General features: G+C 46.9%; 1 protein-coding gene across 3 annotated transcripts in view; it reads right to left on the bottom strand.

The window, feature by feature from the left end:
- ADAMTS17 (ADAM metallopeptidase with thrombospondin type 1 motif 17) overlaps positions 1-21,995 on the bottom strand; it is a 407,285-nt gene that overhangs the window by 140,319 nt on the left and 244,971 nt on the right. For 2 of the 3 annotated variants that reach the window (XM_061394241.1, XM_061394239.1), the window contains exons 11-13: positions 18,307-18,411; positions 17,173-17,318; positions 2,529-2,695 (exon numbers count right to left, since the gene is read on the bottom strand). In XM_061394241.1, coding sequence (XP_061250225.1) covers positions 2,529-2,695; positions 17,173-17,318; positions 18,307-18,411 — 418 coding nt within the window. The remainder of the gene's footprint in view (positions 1-2,528; positions 2,696-17,172; positions 17,319-18,306; positions 18,412-21,995) is intronic. The other variant, XM_061394240.1, reaches the window with a different exon arrangement.

Below are 21,995 nucleotides of genomic sequence, written 5' to 3'. Positions count from 1 at the left end.
AGTAACCTAAGTCCTGACACAGGAACCTCATTTTCCTGCAAAATACGTCAGAGACTGTGTAAAAATCAGGCCCAGATGCCTGAGGTCTTACTAAAGCTCCTCACTTGGCACTCATGAATTTTTTTTTCTTATTTGAGTACCAGAAGCCAGCTGGTTATTTGCTGAGTCAGCAGCTCCTCCAGAACTGGGGTCAGCTCCCTCCTAGCTCCTATCAGCGGCTGAAGCTACGGAATGTCACATAACCTGTAACCTCTCACCTTCCACACAGCTTGTCTTGCACATTAAATGACATGATGCCTGCAGGGCTAACTTGAGCCTGGCACGTGGTATGCTCCATAAATGGGACCATGCTGTCATCATTATAATGCACTCTTGTTTCCCAAAGATGAACAGAATCTTAAGAATGAAAAGACCCTCTAATAGGCCCCAGGATATCCTTGTGGACAATAAATAAACATCACAAATTCTACAGACATGATACTCTGCCTAGAATTTTATCAGTCACTGGAAATGCTTGCAATGGCCCAGGGGGCAGAGTCTCTTGATTTGAGAGAAAACCGAAGGAAAGAAAGGATGACCTCTGCTTACTATTATCTTCACCAAGCTATAAACTGTCCTCGAACAAAATGAAAACAAACACAGATACAGTGAACAGGGCAGTGGTTAGCAGCGGGGGAGGGGAGAGGGGGAGGGGAGAGAGGGTCAACTGTATGGTGGTGGATGGAAACGGAACTTCTCGTGGGGAGCACGCTGCAGTGTACACACAAGCAAAAAATATGGTGTTGCACATGTGACATTTATATAATGTTATAAGCCAATGTTACTTCAATTAAAAGAAAACAAACTTTTTCACAAACACTCTACTCAAGTGCGGGGAGCGAGCTCCGCCCCTGGCAAAGGTCATGAGGAAGGAGGCTTGGCATACGCAAAGGCGGGATCAAGCCTCAGGAGTCCCCCTGGAAATTCTCGAGCATCTACCCCCAAAACCAGAGTCTGCCTATTTTCTGCTTTGTGCTTTCACCTACACCTCTGACTTTAAGGGGGGCTGTCCCCCACTACCTCTCTCTAAAAAAAGAGTTAGCTTACAGCTCCAGTTAATAATTCCTGGGTGTGACAGTGTTTCAACCTACAAACTCCTTTGGAAGTCCTCTAGCCTGCCTGAATAGGTGTTTTCCGGCAACATGTGATTGTTCAGAGCCTCCCAATTGTGAGAGGCAGGAGATGTTCTAAACTGTCTAAACACAGATTCCTTTGAGTAGTTAAAAGATTGATTAGAAATTGTATTGGTGAAGGGTTTTTCACTTGTTGGGCCAATGTTTGCTGCTAAGTCTCCATATCCCTTACCTACTGTGTCCTTGGTGGTGTATTGATTGATATAATGGGTGTATAGAAATGTAAGCAGTTGCCTCAATGTTTGTAACCTTGGACCCTTGAGTTAATTCTTTTCTTGATTGAGCCTACCTCACCTTTGCCCTATAGGAATGCAACTTTCTCCAATGCTTTTTGGAGGCTGGCGCCTGACTTTAGAATAATCACCTTTAGAGAAAAATAAGTTTCTTAAAATGTTAACAGGCCTCCTGGCCAGAAGATGATGTAAATCACCTAAACTTTTGCATATGATAAGTCTGAAAGCCTGCCTTCGATAAGGATCAGGAACTGCTGTCTTTGCATGACTCTACCCCTTCCCCCATTATCCTCTATGCACAACTTAAGATATAAAACTACCTTGGAAAATAAAGTATGCCCTTTTGTTCACCAAAATTTGGTCTCCCCACGTCGTTCTTTCTTTCACCTTCTAGCTGAACTTTTCCTGTGAGGCAGGGAAGCTCGTCAAGCCTACTAATTTTGCCTGGGCTTCTAAGATCTGACCGGGGAGGCCTTAGTGTCTCCTCTCCTTCGGGAGAACGGGAGGACGCCTGCGGCCTTCGTAGGTGACGTAAATTCCCTGCTTTGGAATTTTATTCAGCCTCTTTTCTTCACTGAATTTCTTCGCTGAGCTATCCTTATTTCACCATTCTTTATATCCTTAATAAACGTTTAATTAAGCAGTTGTTTCCTGATCCTCGCCGACGCCATCCCCGCTTCAAATTCCCTGGATCATCCGGGGCTGGTCCCCGGCACTCAAGGAGTAAGAGCCAACCCAAGATGAACCAAGTAAAGAAATGCAAGAAGGCTTCGCCACTGGAAAGAGAAACAGATGCACAAACCCACTGTCCTGCTCCTGCAGAGCTGTGTTCTCAGGGTTGGCCTGGGCCTGGCAGCACAGGGCATGAGATGGCAGGCTGCCAGCACACCCAGGCAGGAGAGATCAGGCCCACTGCCTGCCTTACGGCTGCTTTTGGGAAATCTCACCGAGCTGGGTCATCTAAGTTCAACCCATGGCTCAAGAAGCGGGTCCACAGCTGAGTCGGGCAGGACTGGGTGGATTTTGGGGGTGGGGATGCCTGTGGGTTTTCCCAGGAGGTGTTTACGGCGCTGGGGGAGGGGAGAGGGAAGCTCCCCTGAAAAGATGTGCCCTGTGCCTTTACCGTCAACCACCACTGCGGTGAGCAGGCCCTTCTTCTTGCTGCTCAGCCGGTCGTGCGTCTGGCACTGCTGGTCACGGAAGCTGGGCAGGCCCTTGGGACAGGGCAGGTTCTCGCAGACTGTGTGCTCCACACTGGCGCCCAGGCAGTGCGTGCCTCCTGGTCCTGGGCTAGAAGGAAGAGAAGGGTTCATGTTAACCAGACAGGCCGCGGAAACAGCAGGGGAGCTCATGGGTGGCTTCTCTTTCCAGGAGGGGGGAGGGGCACACAGGGTTTCCAAAGCAACACCCCCTCTCCTCTTACACACCATCTCTCAGCAATCCTGGCCCCACAATGACGACATGTTAAGTAAGCCATGAGAAAAATACATCCAAGAACTATAAATCAAGGTCATCTGGAAATAGGATACGAGATGGATCAGTTCAGCAAGATCCCAGAATTGTCTTTCATCTGAACTTAAAACTTGACCATCTGTAACACTGAAAACCCCAAGGGGAATTTTTGGCGTGTGTGGGTTTTTTTTTTTTTTCCTTCTACAGAATGAAGACCTTTAAATGGCTGCTAGCTATAATTCAGAGGTCACTGTTTCACATTGAGTAAATAAACAGCTCTCATTTACTCTATAATGAAAAGAATCAGAACTATTAATTCACTTGTTCATGGGCTCTGGGTAGAGACCAGCCAGATCCCAGCTCTGTATCCTTTACCAGACAAGCGTGAGACCACACATGCTCAAGATTGCAGTCTTGGGTCCTCGATGCTCTGTGCAGAGGCTGGGGTTTTAACCAACTGTGCAGATCCAGATGTGTCCTGGGGCCACGTCTACGCATGGGAAGGGCACTGGGGAGCAGCAGGACCCTGGCCCGGCTGGCTGAAGCTGGCCCTGCCCAGCTCTTCTGCGAGGCCCTGGTGTCCTCTTAGGACTCTGATGGGGGCCACCTCAATGGTCCCCTTCACTTCCACGATGCCAAGAACATCATGATGGGGTGAGACTGCCTCCCCCATTCCCCGGGCACATTTTTTTACTGAAATCCAGCACAAATCACAGCTGCTCTGCTCAATGACTTTTCACAAACTATAAAGTCCTGTTAGCAAGGTGACATTCTGACACCCTAACCATTTTATTTTGAATATTTCTTTTCCCTCTTTGCCAGTTCTTGTCTTCACACTGTAAGACCACCCTGTGATCACTGCCTTATAGAAGAGATATGACAGTAGAAGATGGCAAAAGTCTTTAGGCTTTTGTGTCACAATAATCTATACCAGGAATCCACAAACTTTCTCTGCAAAGGACCAGTCAATTTTTTTGGATTTATGGGCCATGCAAGTACTCAACTCTGCCACTATAGCACAAAAGCGGCCAAAGACAGTGTATAAACAAAAGAATGTGGCTGTGTGCCAATAAAATTTTATTTACAAAACCCAGTGGTGGGCCAGACTTGGCTCATAGGCCATAGCTAGCCAGCCCACGGTCTACATAAACCTGTTTGAGGAAACACCTGCAATAGGAGGAAAGGCGTGTTCATTCCTCCATGCCTACCTCAAACACACCAGGCAACATCTCTCTTGCCCTGAAGTGGAGGCAGCCTTGAGAGATGACATATGCTAGTGGCTCCACAGAGCATTCTGAGTTTTGATCTCAAAGGCCAGATGAGACCTTGTATTTCTTCAGGCTGATTCCCGGTACAGAGAAACGTTTGAACAGGGAACAGTAAAACCTCTCCAAGGCTTATGAGATCTGACAAGAGAGGGATCCCTTCTTCTTCTTTCTGCCCAGAGTACAAAGAAGGCAGCTAGAGCTCAGGGAGAATGACTATATGGCATGTTTAGGTAGATGAAGCCTCAGACTACCTCCCCACAAACCCTAGGCTGAAGTGTAAGTAGGTGAATGTATTTCTGTGCCACAAACCATGGTGTGGAAGGGACTTGCACTGATGAACCATGTGGAACTGCAGGAAGGACATCTTTTCTGCAACAGGTGAGCTGAACATCCCATGGCTGGGACCAGAAGGCAGAGATGCTCTAGGGTAAGAAGTTGTGGGTTGAACTGTGTCCTTTCTAAAATTCATGTGCTGCAGTCTTAACCCTCAGAGCATCAGAATACGTGAAAATAGGACCACTGCAGACATAATTAGTTAAGATGTGGTCATACTAGAGTAGAGTGAGTTCCTACTTCAGTATGACTGGTATTATTATAAAAAGGGGGCAATCTGGAGACAGACACCCACAAAGAGAATGCCATGTGAAGATGAAGACGGAGATCAGGATGATGTCTCTACACTCTATGGAATGCCAAAGATCGCCAGTAAACCACTAGATTCTCCCTTACTACCCTCAGAAGGAGCCAAGTCTTCCATACCTTGATCTTGGACTTCTAGCCTTCAGAACTGGGAGGATAAATGTCTGTTACTTATGCCACCAGTTAGAGGGTTGTTACAGCAGCCCTAGAGATGAATAAACCAGACATCACAGTAACCAGATGCATCCTCAACTGAACTTAGATGCAAACTCAGGAAAAATGGAGCAAAAAACTCTTGAAGTGATTAGGAATCCAACATGGACTAGAATGGAGTTAAGAAACACAAATTAGGCTAGCTGCTAAAAAATAAAAGAAGCTACATTTTTTATATACCTTCCTTAGGGTGTGGACCAAGATTTGTACACATCATGTAATTAACTTCTGGAATTGCGATTAAGTTTCATTTTAGTTTCCTTCATCAGTTGATTTTTCCAGCTTTATGTCTGACTGACCCTCATATACCAACTACCTTTATGACTCACAGCAGGTAGGTGGAGAGGAGATCAGATGTGACAGAAGAGAGCTCCTGGATCCCGCAGCAAGTGGGCCTGGGAGGGGGCAGCCCATGTGATACCACATGTGCCTCAGAGGGCTTCCTCTGGAATTCTGTTTATCTTGTCTCTTCTCCATGTCTGATCTTTTCTTACAGGGAAGTCTGCTTTCAGCTCCTACCTGGCTCACTGTGCCCCATCTTCCCCACTCTCCCATCCCTAACTCTTTGCTCATCCTTAAGGCTACCTCCATTCTGTAGCCTATTTTCCTTTCCTTCTTGGAACCTCTCCTGACCCTGCTTGGGTCTCTGCTATGCTGCTTATCATTAACCTTGTGAAATCGTGAACTGAGTTCCCTTTCTCCTATTCCTCTGCAGTTTTCAGCAGAGAATCTCACATAGGCTGGTCTGTAATAAACAGTAGTTAGACTGAATTAGATTGAAGGCAGGAGGAGAAGGGGATGACAGAAGATGAGATGGTTGGATGGCATCACTAACTCAATGGACATGAGTTTGAGTAAACTCCGGGAGTTGGTGATGGACAGGGAGGCCTGGCATGTAGTCCATGGGGTCACAAGGAGTCGGACATGACTGAGCGACTGAACTGAACTGAACTGATCTATATAAATTGAACTAATTTATCTTAAAAGGACCAAAATACAAAGCCATGTCAGGGAATACAGTGGAGTAGGAAGCACCAAGAATCTATCTCTTCACCTAGACAACTGTAATTGGCAAAAACTGACTGAAATAACTATTTTGCACAGTGCTGCTTTTGATTTCTGAGGTATAAGCATAGGAGCTGGCCACCACTGTTTCAACCAATACCAGAGGGGTTTTCAATGAGCAATACATTAAAAAAAAATTCTTTATCTCCTTTTGGGAGCCAAATATTTAAGGATGAGGCTATTCAGAAGCAACTGCACATATGGGAATACTTAGAAAGCCACTAGGTATGCTCAGGGAAAGATGAAGCCTCAGAAAAGGCCAGAAAAGACCTTACACTTCTTCAGGTTGATCCCAGCACAGAGAAACTTTTCAAGAGCAAAGAAATGGCAAATCTGAGAAGAAGGAGAAAAAGATGATTTCCAGCGGTACATTATAAGATTCAAATGTCCAGTTTTCAATAAAACAGTCAAAAGTCATACAAAGGAACAGGAAACTATGGTCCATTCAAAGGAACAAAATACATTAGTAGAAACTGTATCTAAAGAAGCTCAGAGGTTGGACTTATTAGACAAAGATTATGAAATAATGGTCTTTAAGATGCTCTAAGTGCTAAAGGTATACAGACTAAGATAGAGAATGATATATGAAAAAGCAAGAATATCAATAAAGAGACAGAAATTACAAAAAGGAAACAAAAATGCTGAAATAAAAACTCTGAAGTTGAGAAGTACAGTAACTGAAATGAAAAATTTACTAGGTGGGTTCAAAAGCAGATTTGAAAGGGCGGGAGAAAAAAATCAGGAATATATATTTGTTCTATGAATTTGTCCTATGAATTGAAATATTGAGTCTAGGGAATGAAAAGAAAAAAAAATGAAGAAAGCAGAGAGGCTCTGTGGGAAATCAGAAAGGGGACAAATAAACACATTAAGGGAGTCTCAGAAGGAGAAAAAGGAGTAGAGAGATTATTTGAAGAAATAATGGCTGAAAGCTTCCCTAATTTGAAGATATGAATCTATAATTCAAATAGAATAAATTCTCTGAGATACAGTATAATTAAACTGTTAAAGGACAAAAAGAGAATCTGGAAAGCAGCAAAAGAGAAGCAAGACATCACAGACAAGAGATCCTCAATAAATTACAAGTCGATTTTTAGTCAGAAACCCTGGAGGCAAGAAGTCAGTGGGTTGATACATTTAAAGTTCTCAAAGAAAAAATCTGGCAACTTAAGAGTTCTGTACCCAGCAAAACTTTAATTCAAAAATGAGGGAGAAAATTAAGATACTTGCAGATAATCAAAAGTTGAGGAAGTTTTTTTTATCATCAGACATGCCCCACAATAAACACTTCAAGTTCAAATGAGAGGACAAGATGGTAACTCAAAGCTGTATGAACAATTAAAGCCATATGAACAAATGAAGCTTTCAAGACGGCATGATGCTAAGCTTTGTCAGAACCAGCTTTTATGATAGAGAGATAACAGAAAAACACCTACTTCTGTTCATTGACTACACCAAAGCCTTTGACTGTGTGGATCACAACAGACTGTGGAAAATTCCTAAAGAGATGGAAACACCAGACCATCTTACCTACCTCCTGAGAATCAGTATGCAGGTCAAGAAGCAACAGTCAGAACTGGACATGGAACAACAGACTGGTTCCAAATTGGGAAAGGAGTATATCAACGCTATATTGTCACCCTGCTTATTTAACTTATATGCAGAGTACATCATGCAGAATGTTGGGCTTGATGAAGCACAAGCTGGAATCAAGATTTTCAGAGGAAATATCAATAACCTCAGATATGCAAATGATACCACCCTTATGGCAGAAAGTGAAGAAGAACTAAAGAGCCTCTTGATGAACGTGAAAGAGGAGAGTGAAAAAGCTAGCTTAAAATTCAACATTCAAAAAATTAAGATCATGGCATCAGATCCCATCACTTCATGGCAAATAGATGGAGAAACAATGGAAACAGTGACAGATTTTCTTTTCTTAGGCTCCAAAATCACTGCAGATGGTGACTGCAGCCATGAAATTAAAAGACGCTTTCTCCTTGGAAGAAAAGCTATGGCAAACCTAGAAGTGAGAGTGAAAGTCGCTCAGTTGTGTCTGACTCTTTGCAACCCCATGGACTATACAGTTCATGGAATTCTCCAGGCCAGGATACTGAAGTGGGTAGCCTTTCCCTTCTCTAGGGGATCTTTCCAACCCAGGGATTGAACCCAGGTCTCCTGCAGGTGGATTCTTTACCAGCTGAGCCATAAGGGAAGCCCAAGACAAACCTAGACAGTGTATTTAAAAGCAGAGACATTACTTTGCTGACAAAAGTCCATCTAGTCAAAGCTATGGTTTTTCCAGTAGTCATGTATGGATGTGAGAGTTGGACAATAAAGAAGGCTGAGCTCTGAAGAATTGCTGCTTTTGAACTGTGGTGTTAGAGAAGACTCTTAAGAAACCCTTTGATTACAAGGAAATCCAACCAGTCCATCGTAAAGGAAATCAGTCCTGAATATTCACTGGAAGGATTGATGCTGAAGCTATAGCTCCAATACATCGGCCACCTGATGAGAAGAGCTGACTCATTAGAAAAGACCCTGATGCTGGGAAAGATTGAGGGCAGGAAGAGAAGAGGACATCAGAGGATGAGATGGCTGGATGGCATCACTGACTCACTGGACATGAGCTTGAGCAAGCTCTGAGAGATGCTGAAGGACAGGGATGCCTGACATGCTGCAGTACATGGGGTTGCAAAGACTCATACATGACTGAGCAACTGAACAACAGCAACGCACTAGAGGAGGGACAGGCTTTGTCTCTGACTCTGGTATGTGATTTCTCCCAGCAGGCTCCTATTGGCCCATGATGCCCACCTCCCTCTAGGCAGCTTCCAAGCACGCCACACTTTGGGAAAATTCTCAGTCTGGTATCACATGCAGTTTCACCTTTGGGCAGTTTTCTCTGACATCCCTAAGTATGGCTTTCCAGAGAGTTCTACCAGTGCAGCACCTCTGCAAACCTCTCCCTCATCCCAACATACATCCTGGGTGTATGCTCTCCAACAGGTCCAAGGAATTTCAGCCCTGGATGTGTATGTGAGGGGGGCACCCTCATCCATACTTGTTCTGCCCTTGGGTGCCCTGCCTCAGACCTGAAGATAGAGGCTGCTTCCTGTATCTACTCTTCCTGTGTTTTTAGAGTTCTTTGCCTCTTAGCAGCTAATTTCCCCTATATTCCAACCACCTGTTATAGTTAATGCTTTTTTACATTAAGCTTTTCCTGTTCAAAAAAATGACTAAAAGTTTGTTTTTTTCAGTCTTCCCTCTGGTCACTGTTTTGAACAGCATGGGAAAAGGAAGAAGCAATCCACAAGCGGCACGACCTGCTCCCCACATCATCCGAGTTTTGGCAGGTTGATCTGTGGCAGGACTCTGCGCTCAGCTGACTCACTCTTTAAGATGGTGCCAATAATATAGGCCATCTGAGTGTTACTGCGACACCAGTGAGGGCTTCCTGGGTACACAGTGGTGCTGAGACCCCGAAAGGAGGGTCATCAGGGGGGCCAACGTATTAGAGCTACAGCTTCAGCATCAGTCCTTCCAATGAATATTCAGGACTGATTTCCTTTAGGACGGACTGGTTGGATTTCCTTGTAATCGAAGGGATTCTTAAGAGTCTTCTCCAACACCACAGTTCAAAAGCAGCAATTCTTCAGCACTCAGATGCAGGAGAATCTTTGTGGAGGGTGGGCATGTCTGATGAGAAGGTCCACAGTAGCTTATGAACAGAAGTTCTGGGACAGGACTTGAAGGAGGGACCAGCTTTACCAAGGAAGTCACATGGGTAAGTGGACCACATTTGAGTTGCATGGGCCTTCAGGAGATGCTGTAGGGACCTGTAAACACAGGCAGAAGAGATAACCCTCCCAAAGTCTGAGGAGCAGAGGGCCGGGGTTCTCATTTACCCTGAGTCATGCACTGTAGATAAAATTAAAAGCACCGAGGAAGGCTAAAACAATAGAAACCAAGCTGGACATGGCTAAAATGGAGGATGGTGAACACGGTCGGATTTGTGGTAGAACAGTCATCTGTCCTCAGTCTTTCCCACAGGAGCTGGAAGGGCCAGAAGGCTCCATGAAGACTCATGTATATTGAAGGGGAGGCAGCGGCACATTGAAATCTCATCCTTGAGGACAGAGGTAAGGCCAGAGGCACTTTCGCATCAACTGTGATCACATGCTAATATGCTGGAGGGCACACCCTCTGCCTGCTCTTGATACTCATTACCTCGTTAAGTTGGCAGAAAGAATCAGATGGGGGGGTCCTGACTGCATCCTTCAGATGAGGAAATCGAAGCTCCAATGTATTCAACAACTTCTCAGCTGGGAAGTAAGAGGTGGAGATAAGAAAGTGTGACTCACAAGTGCTCCTGGTTGCAGCAGGAGCAGGCTGTGGAAGGGGGCCACCCACTGGCCATTGTGGGGCCAGGAAGGCCAGCCTGACTCACCGAGACAGACTTTGGGGTGTGTTGGATTTTCAAGATGATTCTCCAATATCAATCCCCAATTTCTATCTGTACTCTATCAGGACTTTACAAACATAAACAAAGTAGGAATTTAGACATAAACCCAAATGACTGGAACAGGAATGGATATCCAAGTGGCAATTATAGACACACTCAGATGCTCAGCCTGACTACTTATGAAGGAGACGCACAGGACAACCTCACTGACACACCGCTACACACGGACCAGATGGAAGCACTGGGGAGGCTGCGGGCGGGCGGAGGCCATCGCTGCTCAGGGCAGGGGGACAGCACAGCCACTCTGCAGACAGGCCCTCAGCCACTCACACGTGCACCACGAGTCAACGGACCTGCACACACACCCAGCACACGCGTTCCACCACGGCGAGCGGGGCTGTGTTGGGAGCCACGCACTCAGGGGTAGATGCCCTTTCTGCACATCACACCATCAGAAAGACGTTTAAAACAGGGAAAAGCACAAGGCAGGGACGGTCTGGCGGGGGAAACCGGAAAGCGGGCAGAAAGGTGAGTCCTTCTGAGCTCCTGTGAGGGTGGGCCCAGCTTCTGCCAGTTGGGTCCCAAGGGCCTCAGGTAGACCCAAGGCAGAGCAGGGGAGGCCGAAGGGCTGCTCAGAGTCACAGAGGGCAGGTGTGCCCTTTCCTTGAGTGACAGACAGCATTCAAGTGAAGGAAAAGCAAGCAGCAGCTGAGTGGAGGCAAGGTTTGGTTTTCTGCTCTGCTCGACTGAATGAAGGTAGATGAGAAGATAAAGTCACCACAGTGGCTGACACCCACTCACCACCCAGAGACACGGCAGAGTCAGCTTCGCCTCCTGGTCTTGCACCAAAAGCTCCAAGGAGCAAGCAAGGTAGGGTTTCAAAGTGCCACAGGGCTGCCAACGCCCCCCACCCAGGGCAGCTGCCATCCTAGTATTAAGGCCGCCTCTGAAAGGTGCCAAGTAACACATGTAATTTAGGCTCAAGTGAATAAAACTGGGACTTTTAAAAACGGTCGCTGTGAACACCAGGTATGTTAAAAGCACACATACAGGGGTTTCACTGTGGAAGCAGAAAGCCATTACAGGCACATAACTTCACTCCTCTGGGTCTTAGGAGGCAGGCTGTTTTCCATTCTGATGCTCGGGGGTGGATGCTGCATGGTGAACCCTGACGCACCCCTGCTTCTAAGATCCACGCACATCCCTGTCTTTTTTGTGCAGAGCCGGGTCTTCACACAAGATCAGTGGAGCCTCTTCTCTTTACCCTACTCCTCAGCCCTCCCCACACGCAGCCTCTTAATGGGGTACCAGAATTCACATCAGAGATGAGCTCTCTGCCTCACAGTCTTGGCACTAACAGCGACACAAATTAAGGCACGAAAGGACAAGCTTAGGAAGCTGGATGAAAACCACAGATGGTCCCCAAAGCCTTGATGTCAGTTGGCAAGAAATAAAAATTCCAATAGCTGTAAAGACCAAGACTTAGAGAAAAAATGGGGGGACTCTTTTGCCAGTATTTTGGACAGTGAATAAACCAGCTGCGGAAGATGGGAAAGGTGCCAGGAATATAAAGTGAAGGGGGTGGGGAGATGGTGGTGGGAGCGCTCCAAGTCTGAGACGCACATAGCAATGAGATTTGGACATCCTTGGGGGCTCTCAAGGCAGTGAGCGTGGTGATTTAAGGAGTGAGCCGGGGAGAGGACGCTGTTTTGGTCAGAGCTTGGCTCAGGGCCGCCATCAGCTGTGCTTTGTAACAATCACCACCTCAGGCCATTCTGCAAAAACAGGCTGACAGCTGCTGCCTGGACTCGAGCAAACCCTCGCTGCTCCTGCTGCTCCCGGGAAGCACCCAGGCCTGCTGCGAAGCCGCCCCCGAGGCCGGTCCCTTCTCCTCCCGTTCACCTGGGTGGCTCTACGAAGGTGGGAAACCCTGAAGAAAACTACAGGAGACAAAGAGCCTGTCCCTTCTGCTCAGAACAGGAGATGGAGCCACACGGTTACTATGAAAGACTGAGCTGACTACCAAGGCGTAACTATTATAGGAGCAAAAACATATTGTTTCTCTCACTTGGAATAAACAAGGCTGGATTATGTTTGGAGCTTGCTCTCGAGAGGGCTCTGAGCACCTCAGCTGTGACACGGCCTCACTGGGAGGGCAGGCTGGAAGAAGATGGCCCCCGGGTCCAGGGACACCTGGATCCCACTCCTGGCTGTTCATAGCCCATGGGCCTCCGTGACGCGAGACGGTACAAGGGAAGGGGCCTACCTGGTGATGCTCTTTTCTGGCTAATAATTCACAATAACCCTTGTCTTTTGGGGGGAAGACAAGATTAGGTGTGTGTTTTGCAACTAGAAGATCAGAACAGCCGCTTTTTCTCAGCAAGCACGCACCCAGACAGTAAGGTACTCAGGCATACATTAGGGAGGGCTGGCCTGCTGCGGGCATAGGAGGAGGATGGGGCCCCACAGCTCAAAGGCCAGTGGGGGAGGGCACAGGAAAACAAGTGAGCAAATGCACATGAGTAATTATAAATCGTGATACCTGTAAAGAGAGGGAAGGGTACAGAGGGAGTGTGCAGAGCAGGCACCTGCCTCCGGCATGGTGGTCAGAAGAGGAGGCCAGTCTAAAGAGAAGACACAGAGAGGGCAGAGGGAGCTGGGGGGAGGGAAGGGACACTGACTTGGGGGTGGGGGTCGGGGCTGGTGTCTGAGCACAGAAAGGAGGGCTGGACAGGGAGGCACCTTCTCCTACAAAGACAAACCCGCCCAGAATCTACAGATGCAACCTTATCTGGGAAAGGGTCTTGATGGGTATCATCAGGATCTCTGAATCATGAGCTTGCCCGGGATTAGTGTCGGCCTAAACCCAATGGCTAGTGTCCTGAGAAGAGAAAAGGAAGTGAAGAGATGCATAGAGAAGATGCCTCCGTGAAGGTAGAGGTGCAGTGGTGTGCCTGCGGGGCAGAGAAGGCTGGCAGCTGCCAGGAGAGGGGTGGGGTGGGTAAGGGGCCAGTGATGGCTTCTCCTTCAGAGTTTCAAGAAGAAATCAACCCTGCTGACACTCTGATTTCAAACTCCTGGCTTCCAGAACTCAGAGAGGATAAATTTGTGTTGTTTTCAGACACCAAGTGCTGGTAATTTATTATGGCAGCAGCGGAAATAATACCAGGGCCATGGTGAAGAGCATGGATTTCATTCTGAGTGCAGCGGGGAGTGACCAGGAGGGCTGAAGCAGGAAGAGATTGTAACTGACTTTACAAGAAAGAGGGGATGTCTCTGGCTTGCTGTGGAGAATGAACCTGGGGAGGGAGAGCAGAGGGGAAACAGGGAGGCTGATGCTGATGGTTTGAAAAGACCCTGGAACATTGCTGCTGGCTCCAAACCTGACCTGCTGTTGCCCAGCTGTGTGACCTGGGGCAAGTCACCTAACTGCCATGCGATTCAGTGTTATTTAACACGTACAATGGGGATTAAAAAAAGAATGCCTCTCCCTTATGGCAGCTTTAGGTGATTTACTACATGCGGCAAGTCACCAAACTTCCATACGATTCAGCTTTTAACACGTACGATGGGGATAAAAAAAGAATGCCTCTCCCTTACGGCAGCTTTAGGTGATTTACTATGTGAAAATGCCTAGAAGGGAAGCTGGCACCTGGTGAGAGCCCGCGTGCCCTGTTCTTATCACAATCATATGCGGAGGAGGAAGGGCAGGGACAAGGGGACACATGTGGACTTCGGGGCTTTGAACTCAAGCTATGCAGCAGCTGGTGGTGCTATTTACTGAGGGGCATGTGGGCTGCGAGGGGAACCAGGGGGAAGGGGGAAGGAAGTTTAGGAAGTGTTAGGTTTGAGGTGTCCAGGAGAAAAACCAAGGGACTGTGGTTGGTGGGACTAAGATAAAAACAGGGCACAAAGGGGCCCTCACCAGATGCCAGCTTCCCTGGACACTTGGGGGCAACACAAAATGCCCCTGGAGTGTCCCAGAACAGACAAAGTATCAGGGGTGAGGACAAAGCATGTGGGCACCTTAGCCAACATCATCTTCACAAAATACAAAATCTGGTCCCATGAAAGTTGTGCCTAACACAATTAATCAGCATTAATAACATCTTGGGCTTCCAGGCAGCACTAGTGTTAAGAATCTGCCTGCCAATGCAGGAGAGTTAAGAGATGCAGGATCAGTCCCTGGGCTGGGAAGATCTGGAGGAGGGCATGGCAACCCACTCCAGTATTCTTGTCTGGAGAATCCCATGGACAGAGGAGCCTGGTGGGCTACAGTCCATGGGGTGACAAATGGTTGGAATGACTAAAGCGACTTAGCACGCATGCTCGAAATAACATCTTATTCTTGCAACAGAGCCTTCACCTAAACACAGTTGTATTGTTGGGACACAGAGTCCTTTCAGAGGTATTTAAAGAGTCAGATACTCATCTACTATGATGTTTATTTGGTGTCACCTGACCTGAGATGAAGTATGTAATGTGCCAAAGGACAGCAGTCTTGGATCAGGGCACCTGAGCTCCAATCAGAAACATGGGACACCCATGCCAGCCACAGCCTTTGCAAACTGTGCTCTGCAGTTGACGAAGCCTTTCCTTCTCTGAGCCTCAAAGCAGCAAGGTAGGAGGCAGGGCACGTGGTCTTGCCTGTTCTTCTCTTAGTGATAACATCAAGAGGGGTTAAATATTAAATATAGACCATGTACTCCATGTGGATCCTCATGGATTGCTCCAAGTTTTAGATAAATAAGCAGGTAACAGTCACATGTTGCTATAAAACATGGCCCCGGGATTTGAAGTCTAGCTCCTCCTACTGTACCTACTATACTCTACGTCCTCTCATGTAGGAAACTGAGACGCAGAGAGAGAAGGATCTGCCTTGAGGTCACAGGACCAACCAACCACACCAGGCCCAAATCTCCAAACCCAGATTCCAAACCCAGAGCTCTCTTCTTCTGGGCCAGAGGTGGAACTATTTTAACATCATCACAGAGCAACGGAAAAACAGAAACCACTATTGATTTCTCACCACTTAGCTAAATAGCCCTTCTAATCATCTACCTACCTATGATGGCTAATTTTACATAACAGCTTGACTGGCCTTGGGGTGCCAAGATTAAAAAGCACTCCTGGGAGTTTCTGTGAGTGTATTTCTGGGTGAGATGCACGTTTGGATCGGTGCATTCCTAGAGCAGATGTCCTTCCCAGTGCGGGCGGGCATCTCCCAACCAACTGAGGGCCTGATGAGAACAAAAGCCCTCACTGTTTGAGCTGGCATGTCTACTCTCCTCTTCTCTCGCCCCTGGAGTGATATTTACACATGTGCTCCCTGGTTCTCTGGCCTTCATACTGAATTACACCTGGGCCTCCAGCTTGCAGGTGGCAGATCAAGGGGTTTCTTAGCCTCCAGGACCATGTGAGCTGATAATAAATCATATGTATATGGATATTGGTTCTGCCTCTCTGGAAAATCGTAATATACCACCTATGCTTTTAATTAAGAACTCACTTCTAAAAGTTTAAATACCTACCTACCATGCATCAGACACTCTGCTAGGTGCTGGAAGGAAAAGGTTTAATAAGACATGGTACGTAATGGCAATTCTTATGGTGCTACCAGAGAGTACAGGGTTCTCAGCATTGCCTCAACTGTGAGTGCAAGTTTTCCTTTAATCCAGAGGTTTTCAGCCTTGGCCGGACATTGGAATCACCTGGAGAGATTCATACATCTGACTCCTTGGCCCCACCTCCAGACTTTGTGATTTGATTGGTCTGGGATATACCTTGGGTGTTAGAATTTTTAAATACAAGAAAGGTGTGCTAATCATTCATTACTGTGATTTAATATACTGTGATTTATATACTGTTGATATAAACCATTTCCTTTTAGTCATAATTTATAACTTTCTCATTTTCAAAATTAATGTGATGCAGTTAATAGCACACAAGATATAAAACAGATTATTTAAAGAAACATTAAAAGTTGGAAATTTCAAGAGAAGAAATAGGCCAAACCTGTGATAAAGGAATTGCTACAACTGAGGATAAGATCTAGCCCTGAGTTTTTCAGATCAAGTGTATAGAGGTGAACAAGGGTTATCATAGGTGAACAAAGTGTCATCATAGTCAATAAAAGGAAGCCTATGAGGGGAAAAAAACAACAACCCAAAAGGTTATCTTCTGTCAGGTCTAACAGGACAGGTAAAAGATATTTGGATACACAAGAGCAGAACCCAAAAATGCACAAATGCTCTGTGACTTTTCAACAGCCAGACTGCTTCCAGTTCAGCTCTTAGCCAATTTGAAAGTCAGCCCCGTTTTCCCGAAGGTCTGCCGGCTTCCCTGGATGACCCTCTTCTAAGGCAGCCTCGAAGCAGGCCAGGAGGGGTTGTCATCCAGCTGTCTCGAGAAACGGTTCTGCCACGGCCCACACAAGGGAGACGAGCCAGCTGCCCACAGGACTCACTGCCTCCGTCACAGAGAGAGCTCTGTTGGGCTGAGATGCCGTTTGAAGTACACGAGGCCCGGCACCCAGGACCTTTGGTTCGAGTTCACTCTTCTTCAGCTCAAAGCCTCAGTGGGAGACAGACTGCTCTGCTAAGGCAGCGAGAGCTGCTCTTTGGACACCCTGATCCAGGCACCCGGGAGAAGGCTGGCGGGGGACTTACGGAGGGTTGTCACATTTCCTCTGCCGGAAGCGGGCTCCCGTCCCACACGTGCGGCTGCACATGCTCCAGGCGCCCCAGGGGCTCCAGTCTCCGTCCACGTGCTCTGGGATGGGTGTCTTGCTCACACACTCCCCTGCGCGGCACCACTGAAACACAGCAGGGCGGCAAAGCTGCTCACTCACGGGTAACTGATCCCCTCCACGTGAGAAAACACCATGCCCCCCAAAGCCCCCAATTTTTATAATTTACACAAAAGCAGACTATTTCGGGGTGTGTACGTTTGCTAACTTTGGTAACATTCCTTCCCTATCCAACCTGACAACTCTAAGGCTCTGGGGTTTGGATTTTGCCCTAAACGATGTGATGTGTCCAGTGTAGGTTCTCAAAGCTCCCAGAAGAAAAGGAAGAATGCACATGGCTCACGGAGAGACTTCACCTTCTGCAAACTGTTTAGTGTGAGTCTCTTTCTGGAAGGCAGTATTTCCTGGCTCTGTAGTTTTGAACTTCAGATTTGGTTTTGGTGCTGGGAGATGACACAGCTGGGGCCATGTGAGAGAACCATGGCTCTTTCTGAGGATAAGAGAAAGCCAATCCTTGAAAATAATTTCCCAAAGTATGCAGCACAACCCGTGGGGCACAAGATGTGATTAAACAGTCGTGATCATAGCCTCTCTTTCAGTTCTTACAGTAAGACTAAATAGAAAGCCTCAGGCTGTGGTGGCTGGCCCTAACCACCTCTAACACTTCAATTTCTCCTGTTAAAGAAGATCAGTGTGAAGGCTGGTGCACTTCACCTCTAGCACCATTCTCATTAAAATCATCTTTTGACAGTGATTTCTGCATGGCAAGTAACCCTGTTTTTCCATTTACAGTCTTCTGATATAAACATTTTAAGTAAATTCACTCGTGTAACAAAAGGAGTTAATTTAATAAAAACATTGAGTAAATGATTATTGTATAAGAGGAAGAGGAGAGAGGTGAATGTGTCCCTCAGTGCCTGAAGTGGGCTCGAAGGCATTTCTGGGGTGGCCCGGGGCATGCCAGGGGCTCCTGAGTGCACTTTTCAGAAGAGGTGCCAATGTGCAGGGGACATGGGACTAGCTGTCTGCTAGGGGCAGTGGGAAGTGGGGTTACCTTGTCTGCCCCACACTCTGTGCCATCCAGGGGAGGGTCCAGTTTGGTCTTGCAGGACGTATCTCCTTCCACCAGGCACCACAGTCCAGCGCACATCAGATGCTGCTGACAAGGGAAGGAACGTGACTGCCGGGAACTCTGCACTCAGGTCACAGCAGAGTCAGAGGCGGGGCCCCTTGACGGGTTTGGATTTGGGATCCGAAACATGAGGGGAGGAGGAAGGGTCATGAATCTGCATGTCAAAAAAATAGATGCTTCACTTCAACTAGATCATTTAGCTCGACAAAATTCCGTGCATTTACTCCTAGGAGGGTGGGTCTCATGGGGGTTGAGCTCAGCAGTTCCTGAACTAGCTATTGAGGGCCTAGGAAGTGTCTGGCACAGGCTGGAGTCTGGAAGCTCTTAACAAGTAGACACATTCAATGTAGGAAGGTATTAATACAAGGCAGACTCCCACACATCACACAGAGCACACGGGAAAAGAACTGCAGCAACCAAGCCTCCTCAGGGCGGCTGGCTCTGGAGCTGAGGCTGGTGCAGCAGCTGTGTGACCTCAGGAGACAGAGTCCAGCAGGCAATGTAGGCTCAGGGCCGCCCTGGGCTTAAAGAGGCAAGCTTTAGTCCTCCACAAGGTCAGCTGCTTTCTAGCTCAGCTGAGCCGTGTGTGCACCCACAGAAATGTCTTACCATCCATGAGTATATAATGAAAATAATTCTGCTGAAACAGGAACAGGCATTTAAAACCACAGACTCCCACTTTTATTAATGGGAAACTCAGACACAAGAAAGTGCTAGGAGGAGGAAATTTATCAAAATAACTGAAGCAGGTGTAGGCCAGTGTCCTCCCCATCTGCCTTGGTCTCCCCTGCAGAACAATGTCTGCATGACCTGCTGCCTCCCTGATTTCCCGGTTGTTAGGAGCTGTCCTCTGGCCATGGAGCAACCTCAACCACAAGGGATGGAGGACACCCGTCCCCTGGGTGAGAGGCTGTGAGGGTCCCAGGGGTGGCCTGCTGTTCACACATCAGTGCACCTTGCCTGAGTCCTCCCCCACTTCCCTGCCCCCTCAAGGGCATCCTGGGATCACTTCCCAGATAAACTCCTTGCACCCAAACCCTCGCCTTGTGGTCTGAAAATTGAGAACAGATGTACTGAAGGCTCTTGAAAGACACAGTACTTCCACGATGTCAGAGCCAATCAGGGCGACAAGGTCTGCGGGGAGTGGGAGAAGTCCCCTTCCAGGACCTGACCCAGGCACCCCTCGGGCAGGGTGACGGTTAAGGTCCCCTTGCGGGCTTGCCAGGGTGTGGGGGCTCAGTACAGAGGCCGGCTGTTCCAAGTAATCGTGAACATCTGCTCAGAGGAGAGTGCAACTGTGCTGTCCAAAGTCAGAAAATGTTTAGATGTTGAAAGGACAGAAAAAAAGGCGCAAAGGGAGGGAAGGCAGAGCCGCGGGGCTTGACAATGAGCTCAGAGCAGCCCACGGCCCTTTCTCATTTTTCAACTATGTCGGAGCTGCTCTGTGACCTTAACGACACTGATGATTTGAGCGGAATTTTGCACATTTGGGTTCGGAAAAGCCCCCACATTCCCATCACTGTCTGCCCCTCAATGGAGTGGTAACAGGATAAGCGGCTGGAGCCCAGTACTGGCTGGTCCCATAAAGACTGACAGCATCTCGTTAAAAGTGCGAGCTCATGCACTTTGATCTAAGAGCTCTTCCAGAGGATGGTGTCAGTGTGTGGACACGTGTTCATGAGACAAGGCGGGCCCAGGAGGTGAATTTATCGGGTAGGAGTGTTTGGGATTAGGAGGCCTAACTGCCCCTTTCTTCCAAGGACTAAGTGTCTTTTAATTTCATGGCTGCAGTCACCATCTGCGGTGATTTTGGAGCCCAAAAAAATAAAGTCTGACACCGTTTCCACTGTTTCCCCATCTATTTCCCATGAAGTGATGGGACCAGATGCCATGATCTTCATTTTCTGAATGTTGAACTTTAAGCCGACTTTTTCACTCTCCACTTTGACCTTCATCAAGAGGCTTTTTAGTTCCTCTTCACTTTCTGCCATAAGGGTGGTGTCACCTGCATATCTGAGGTTATTGATATTTCTCCCGGCAATCTTGATTCCAGCTTGTGCTTCTTCCAGCCCAGCATTTCTTATGATGTACTCTGCATATAAGTTAAATAAGCAGGGTGACAATATACAGCCTTGACATACTCCTTTTCCTATTTGGAACCAGTCTGTTGTTCCATGTCCAGTTCTAACTGTGGCTTCCTGACCTGCATACAGGTTTCTCAAGAAGCAGGTCAGGTAGTCTGGTATTCCCATCTCTTTCAGAATTTTCCACAGTTTATTGTGATCCACACAGTCAAAGGCTTTGGCATAGATGACCAACTTAGATAGCATATTGAAAAGCAGAGACATTACTTTGCCAACAAAGGTCTGTCTAGTCAAGGCTATGGTTTTTCCAATGGTCATGTATGGATGCGAGAGTTGGACTGTGAAGAAAGCTGAACGCCGAAGAATTGATGGTTTTGAACTGTGGTGTTGGAGAAGACTCTTGGGAGTCCCTTGGACTACAAGGAGATCCAACCAGTCCATTCTGAAGGAGATCAGCCCTGGGATTTCTTTGGAAGGAATGATGCTAAAGCTGAAACTCCAGTACTTTGGCCACCTCATGCAAAGAGCTGAGTCATTGGAAAAGACTCTGATTCTGGGAGGGATTGGGGGCAGGAGGAGAAGGGGATGACAGAGGATGAGATGGCTGGATGGCATCACTGACTCAATGACGTGAGTCTGAGTGAACTTTGGGAGTTGGTGATGGACAGGGAGGCCTGGCGTCCTGTGGTTCATGGGGTCGCGAAGAGTTGGACACGACTGAGCAACTGAACTGAACTGAACTGCCCCTTAGGAGAGAGAGGAAGACTGGTGCAAACTGTTTATTATGCAATTTATAGACAATTTAATCTTAACTTTTCTAATCATCAAAGCAAAAGGAGAATGAGGTCAGGTAAAGGTTTTTTAAATAGAACACAAAAAGTACAAAATGTAAGGGAAAGAAACTGATGAATTTTTTAAAAACTATATTAAATATTAAAATGAGCTGGGGTGGGGAGATGTTAAAATAAAGAACTTGTCTTTATCAAAAACAACTGTAAGAAAGTGAGAGATGTTTGCAATGGGAGAAAGATTTGTAAGGCACAGAACCAACAAAGATTTGTATGCAGAATATACATAAAACAAAAGCCAAAAACTCCCACCGATCAATCAAGAAAAAGGCCCAACAGAAAAATGAGCAGAAGATTTGAGTACACATTTTACAGAAAAGGATCTATACACATATAGGATGGACAGAAAACACAAAAGGATGCTCGATTTCATTAGTCATCAGAGAAAATCAAATTAAAACCAACCAGCTAAAAAACAAAAATAAAACAAACCAAAAAACCCAACCAGCTACCTCCTCACGTCCACCAAAATGGCTAGAGTGAAAGAGCTGGAGACTACCAGGTATCAGCAAGGATGAGATGCAATGAGAACTCTCATAAACTGATGATGAGATTCTTAGTTCTGTAACTTTGGAAAACTCTTTGGCAGTATTTACTAAAGGTAAAGAGAAACATATTCTAACACCCAGCAATTCTACTCCGAGGTATGTATCAAACAGAAATGTGTGTTTAAGTTCAC

Source organism: Bos javanicus, chromosome 21 (assembly GCF_032452875.1).
Source record: "Bos javanicus breed banteng chromosome 21, ARS-OSU_banteng_1.0, whole genome shotgun sequence".
Classification (NCBI taxonomy): domain Eukaryota; kingdom Metazoa; phylum Chordata; class Mammalia; order Artiodactyla; family Bovidae; genus Bos; species Bos javanicus.
The sequence above is the reverse complement of the archived record's forward strand: the minus strand, read 5'-3'. Positions and strand labels throughout refer to the sequence as shown.